A 6,794-nucleotide genomic window follows, 5' to 3' on the forward strand; every position below is an offset into this window, starting at 1 on the left:
TACTTTTCCTGAAAATATTAAAACGTTACTTCCTGCAAAATTCCCTCATAAAAATTAGTGAATATATGACATTATTCATTTAAAATTAATAAATCTTTTTATTCCAACTTTATTCTGGTAAATGTACATTTTTCTTGTATAATAAATTGCAGTTATTTTATTCCAACTTACAGTAATATTTTTTGTGTGTGTAAAATTGCAACATTTTTCTTGTAGTAAATTATACTTTGCTCTCGGGTACCACCAAAATTAAAGAAAAGTAGTGCAATAGCCACCAAATGATCATTTTATTTTCTAAAAAGCATATTTAATATCATTTTAAGACAGTCAGTCACACTATACAATTTGAACATTTGAAGATTTCTTATAGATTACATGCAAATGTGTTCTTAAAAACAACTGAACTGAACACAGGCTTCATCCTCTTCTGTCTGGCTTATAAAATGTGCACTTTTAAAGTATTTATTTGTATCTCTGCCCATTTTCTTGCCACTATTGTGTTCAGGTACAAACAAATTTATCAAAAGCCGTGTTTCTTTGGAACCCCCTAATTTGCCTTCACTTGTATGAAAATGGAAATGTATTTTTGTTTGAATGGCTTGTTTGTGGATTTAATACACCGCTGTCAAATTCCACCAGAAAAAAACCCTCCACACTTGAAAATGACATTGAAGGTTTTTTTAATTAACAAAAACAACTCCCACAGATGATTGCCAGAAATGTGTGTATATACACAGTATATAGAAAAAGCTTTTTTATTTTTTCACTTGCACTTCCGAGTAGGTAAAAAACTATTTTCAGGAATGTTTTACGGTCCGGCTTCTTTCACATAATTGTGATGGTCGGTCCACCTGCCACATCCACCAGAGGTTAACAAAAGACCATCTCAGCGGTCAAGAGAGCGTTTCTGGATGGCTTCCGCCACGACGGTGCGTAGGAGGCTGATGACGGAGCGAGGGTCGTCGCTGCCAATCACGGCGCTGCCCGATACGATCATGTTGGCGCCGGCCTACGAGAGACAGGAAGGAGAATGGTAAGATTTGGGCAACAGTGGACGAGATTCTCGGCGTGCTGTGTGTCACTGCTCACCTCCGCACACTTGTAAATGGAGTCGGGGCCCACGCCGCCGTCAACCTCAATGTCCAGCGAGGGGAAATCGCGCCTCAGTGTTCTCACCTGTACACACACAGGATTATTTTTTATTTTTTTTTACATGTTATATAGTAACTGCATGTCTATTTTTCAGGAAAATTAAAAATGAAATAATTCAATTTTATTCCCCTCATAACATCTTATTAGATTTTTTTTGTCTTCCAATATGATTTTGTTCTGGTAAACAACCAAACACTTTTGTTCATTTAAATTTATGGCTTTTTTGGAATTAAAAATTGTGAGACCTTTCCCATACAATGATTTTGGTGTAAAAAAACAACATGTATATTTTCATAATATAGGACTTTTTCTCCATTAGCACAACTTTTGAAATCGACTTTTGTTTTTGCACCTATGTATTCTGAATATTCACTTTTTTCTTATATCTTGATTTTACTCTGGCAGTATCATTGATCTATTCTAATAAAATTGTGCAAATTTTCTCCTAAATGTCTCATAATTTTAACTGTTTCGCACGTAATGAATTAATTTTGGTAGAATTATGTTTTTTCTTCTTCTCATAACGTTGCAACCTTATTCATGAAACCCTTTCCTTGTAATATTACAACTTCATTCAGCTTTACAGTACTCATGTAAAATGTAATGTATTTTCTCAGAATATTACACCGATAGTTTTGGGGGGAAAACAAAAGAACAAAATTATATAAGCATGCATTTTTTCATAAAAGAAGAAATTAGAGTAAATACCCCCCCCCCCCCAGAATATTACAACTTCATTCTAGCAAAATTACGTTTTGCTTCCTTTATAATATTACAACTTTATTGTAGTTAAATTAACAGCATTTGTTTTCTCTGAATATTACAACCTGCATTTGTGCTATGTGATATACTGTATCACAATACAATATAAAAATGTCCATTGTACAACATAACCCTCTCATTTATATCATTATTTTTTTATGTGTTATTTAGATACATTCCTACACCAATGTAGCATCCAAGGTGTGAGGGGGGTCTCCCCTAAAGTCACTCTTTGGCAGGCAAAAATTCCCAAACTTGTCCCATCTGCTCTTGGAGCGCACACCGACTCCATTTATTGAACTCAGCTAAACCACAACAATCACCTATTTCTTCGGTTTCGAGAGTCATCTTGTGTTGCTGACAGTACCTTAGACATCATGTCCTCCATGAACTTCTGTCCTCCGAAGCCAGGCTCAACAGTCATGACCAGAGCCATGTCAATCTGGTTGGCCCATGGTGCCAGCATTTCAACGGTAGTGCCGGGCTTGATGGCCAAACCCACCTGCACACAGTCACCACGAGAGATCAGTTATATCTGTGATAAAGCAGCGATTTTTGCATTTCGTCATGATTAATTTGTTTTTACCACAAAACCTTTTTTTGTGTGAAAAATAACAATCAGACATTTGATTGCACAGCCCATTTAATGTATTGTTGCGTCTCACCTTCATGCCACTCTCACGGATCTCTTTAATGAGGTTCCCTGGGTTGCTGGTGGCCTCCAGATGGAACGTATACTGGTTAGCTCCTGCTGCAGCCATCGGCTTCACCCACAGCTCCGGCCTCGACACCATCATGTGCATGTCTGCAACAGCCACACAATCATGATCATTCACTTGCAAGTTTTGATTGACATCGTTAACATAGGGAGTTTTGATTTATATTCTCACCAAAGAAAGGGTCTTTGCCTACTGACTTTCGCAGGCATTCCACCATGGGGTGCCCAAAGGTGATATTGGGGACAAAATGGCTACAAAAAAGAAGGAAATTAATTTGCAGCATCAGGTAGGGAGGGAGAGAGAGAGAACTATTCAAAATAAATGACGAGCAAGTACAACAAAATAAACATGAGAATAATTTGAAATTAAAATTTCGTAAACCAACATTAATTTCCTGTTTTGTAAAAAAAAAAAAAAAGAAGTCTAGTTTACTTTTTAGCATAGACTGTTCCCCTCGTGCACGAGACTTCAGGCTAGCTGTTAGCATGCTAGCTAAACTAGCTGTAAAGAAGTGACAAAGCTGACCCGTCCATGACGTCGAGGTGCAAATAGTCTGCCCCACACTCCATCATCCGCACGCACTCACTGCCCAGACATGACAAGTCACTGCTCAGGATGGAGGGGCCAATTTTAGCACTGTACGGCATGATGACAATTTTGACTGCTCACAGGCACCGAAGTAAGCGAGGTAATGTTTACAACCAGACAGCCAACAGCAACTTCCGGTACAGATCGGCAAAACGCATCCTTTGTAGATCTTTTTTAAATAAGCCATTTTATTTTCTCTATATTGTTATACATAGAAAATTTAATTAATATTACAACTGTATTATTTTTTTCATTTAATTGTAGAAAAATAAAACTGTTTAAAAGTGCAACAGATTGAGTTTGGTTTTTCTTTTACTTTAAAGGGAAGCAGGAAATGCAGCTTAGTGTCAGCGGATGACTTGAGAAATGTGAACTCAAATGGGCAAGCGCTTTACTTCCGCCTTTAAAAAAAGAAGAAGATAGTAACCGTTCCTCGACGCTTGATGGCGCACTTCTCCGTTATTCCAGAGAAAATAAAATAACTAGAAAGCATTTATTGACACGCTCACTCGCTATAGTAGCCTTTTATTTATTTATTAATTTATTTATTTAACCAGCCATATGATGACCCCCATTAGAAAAAAAGGAGACAAATAATTTTTTTCCCAGAATGTATGTCTCAAAATAACATGTCTGTGATGTGCTTTTGTCAAAATACCCCAAGAATCAAGAATGCTAGCATATTTTCCACACCATATTACTTGTCTTGCTGGAATTAACTTATTAACACTATATATATATATATATTGTTTATACTTACACATTACCAAACACTCCTCCTCCAGCTCCTCAGAAACTAATTGTTAGAAAATAATCTGCAGGTCTGCTTACTTTTTGGCTTTATCACGTGGGCTTGTGGGTGTTTCTGCATGATAATGCCTCTCACATAGTAGTAGCCTATATCAGACAGAAAACCAAGTCTTTGTATACAAAGCCAAATATTCCATAATATGATCTCTTTCAATATTGTCTGTGAGGTCTAAATAAAATTTAAAAAAGGATGTTGTTTAAAAAAAAAATATATATATATATTATTCTGTTTTGTTGCTTAATTAATGTTTGTCAGACAGGGGTGTATTGACTTATTTTCATTCTAGAGAAAGCTTCCACCAGAGCTTTATTCTCACCCCATTTTGAAGCCATTTGAACACATCTACAAAACACATGTTGTCTGTTTTGATTCAAGCAAAAGGCTGCTGAGCCTTTTTTGTTTTGTTTTTTTTAGAAAGCCTTCGTGCGCCTTCCCACGCTGTATAAACACAATCTGACCTTTATGAGTTTTGCCCGCCTTTTGCATTACCGCTGCAGTGATGGAAACACATGGTGGCACGCGAGAGATGATCTTTGAAATTCGGAGACTGCAGAATTGGAATAGGTTGGTGACAAATACAAGAAGGGCCTCGAGAGGCTGCAGGTCGTAAATGCGATGCATGCAGACTGTAAGAGAGCCTTTTAAGAACAGGACAAACAAAGAAAGTAGACAAAAACAGCTCCCACTCTTCTGGGAAGACTTTATATAAGATGTTGGAGATATGGAACCTTTTCTCTATTGGTGAAGTCAGAGGTCATTATGTTGGATTTGGCTCACCATCTCCGCGCCGGCTCATCTCATAGGCGTCTCTCGTTCAGTGCCTTTCACCAGGTGCATCCTAGCATTGTACACATTATAAATGATGAACTCTGTAGGTACTTGTCATTGTGAACTATGCTCCACTACTTCAATGCATTTTGCCTGAAATTAGCCATTCTTCATTTTTCTCAAGCTGCTGCGCCTCCGTGGCCCAATACTTTTGTCCATTTTCTGCAACTCTTATCCTGTTCACGGTCACACTGAAAAATACACAAAATTCACAACAAAATTAGAAAATAATACTTTTTTTTAGGTAATATAACCAGAACCTTACAAGAGTAAATGGTATTTTCTCAAAATAAAAAGACTAATAAAACTAACTAATTTCTTACTGAGAAATATAAATTCAATTTAATATATCGTAAAACTACAACTTTATTCTTGTAGGATTATAACATTTTATGTAAAATATCAAAAAATGTCCTTGAAAAAAAACCTCATCCCCAAAATATAACTTTATTCTCGTAATTTTATGATTTTTTTATCTCAAAATAACACAGTATTATTTACAATAGCGTTAAACTTTTTCTGTAAAAGAATATAACTATTTTCCTCAATATCACAATTTAAAAATATGGATGTCCCGATTTATTGTATTATTTTAAATTATTTTATTATTATTATTATCATCATTATTATTTTTTTATATTTATTTTATATCATTATTATTATTTATGTATTTATTTTTACAAGATTGCAACTTCTTTTTAGCATGGTCCTGCCAAATAGTTTTGGAACTATGGAACTGAGTACTGTTCCTAATATTTTGGCTTTACCATATGAATGCACAATGTGCTACTAGTAACCTCTCATAAAGTATTCTCCAATCTCAAGCATGCATTGTGTTGTTTTATGGTAGACACCTGTTATTTCTTATCAAGTCCATGTTTTCATTTGAAAGTCTGCACACTCCACATGCTTCCCTGTGGGGGGTGAGAAGTGGTGGTGGTGGGGGTGGGGGGGTGATCTAGAAAACAAAGAAACCCCTCAGCTGAGTAGTCCAAAAATGTACTGGATTGCATGCAAAGGTGACGCATTGCAAGCCTTTTATCTTATCTGAACACACTCCTCACCTTTTATAGTAAACATCTGCAATCTTATTCACACTCTTTCCAATGCCTTTAATCTCCATACCAGATCTCTTTATTATTTTTTTCCTCTCCAACTATTATTATGATGATTTTTTTTATCATCATAAGGAAGGAGGTTAGAGCAGGACACGGCGTGCAGCTTGCAGGATGCTGACAGCCTTTTCTTTATTGCTCATTGTTGCTTTTTCCTGAGGAGACTGATATGTGCATTTGTTTAATAAAAACACACACAAAAAATGTGATTGAAAGTTTAAACACATGTAATAAACCTTCAAATGAACAATGTGCACACACACACATAATTCAAATCGCCAAAGGTGTGATTTACAAGTGGAGAGTTGGGAAATGAGATGTTAAGTTTGTAATAAAAAACAGGAGACTAAAGAGGTCAGGCGGGCCCGGCACAGATGTACTGTGTGGATTTATTTGCTTCATTAAGGTGCGCAGGAGTTTCAATGTTGGGTGTAAATTCTCCCTTTCACGTTTCTGAATGATACTAATGAGCCGACGGATGACATTTTTATCGTTAAACGTGTTCCTACTCGGTCCACAGTCATCTGTAAAGGTAATTTCTTTTAGTATTTTTAATCAATTCCAATTTTACAATAGCTTGTGAGTATTCTTTTTCTTTTTTCCTTTTTTTAATTATTGGATGAAGTAAGACACATTATGGCAGCCCAATGAAACACTTGCATACTATAAAGTCTTAGGGCCAAACTAAAGACAAAAAAACAACAACAACAACATACACACAGTGGTACAGCAAGTTAAAAGTGACCCAGCTTGCTGTTTTTTTGGGGATACAGCTGTTGCTTGGATGATTATTTTGTCTTGAGTTGAGAGCAAAAATTA

General features: G+C 36.1%; 1 protein-coding gene across 2 annotated transcripts; it reads right to left on the reverse strand.

The window, feature by feature from the left end:
- Positions 1-663: 663 nt before the first annotated feature.
- rpe (ribulose-5-phosphate-3-epimerase) lies at positions 664-3,344 on the reverse strand. Of its 2 annotated transcripts, none has more exons than XM_077580164.1 (6): positions 3,159-3,344; positions 2,805-2,884; positions 2,580-2,719; positions 2,282-2,416; positions 1,090-1,176; positions 664-1,009 (listed from the first exon to the last, which is right to left on the reverse strand). In XM_077580164.1, exons 1-6 carry the CDS (start codon positions 3,278-3,280, stop codon positions 887-889), a joined length of 687 nt encoding a protein of 228 aa, XP_077436290.1. In that variant the 5' UTR covers positions 3,281-3,344; the 3' UTR covers positions 664-886. The 2 variants fall into 2 exon arrangements, with proteins under 2 accessions (XP_077436290.1, XP_077436291.1); XM_077580165.1 differs by having other exon boundaries at positions 3,066-3,197.
- Between the last annotated feature and the right edge of the window lie 3,450 nt (positions 3,345-6,794).

Source organism: Vanacampus margaritifer, chromosome 11, assembly GCF_051991255.1.
Source record: "Vanacampus margaritifer isolate UIUO_Vmar chromosome 11, RoL_Vmar_1.0, whole genome shotgun sequence".
Classification (NCBI taxonomy): domain Eukaryota; kingdom Metazoa; phylum Chordata; class Actinopteri; order Syngnathiformes; family Syngnathidae; genus Vanacampus; species Vanacampus margaritifer.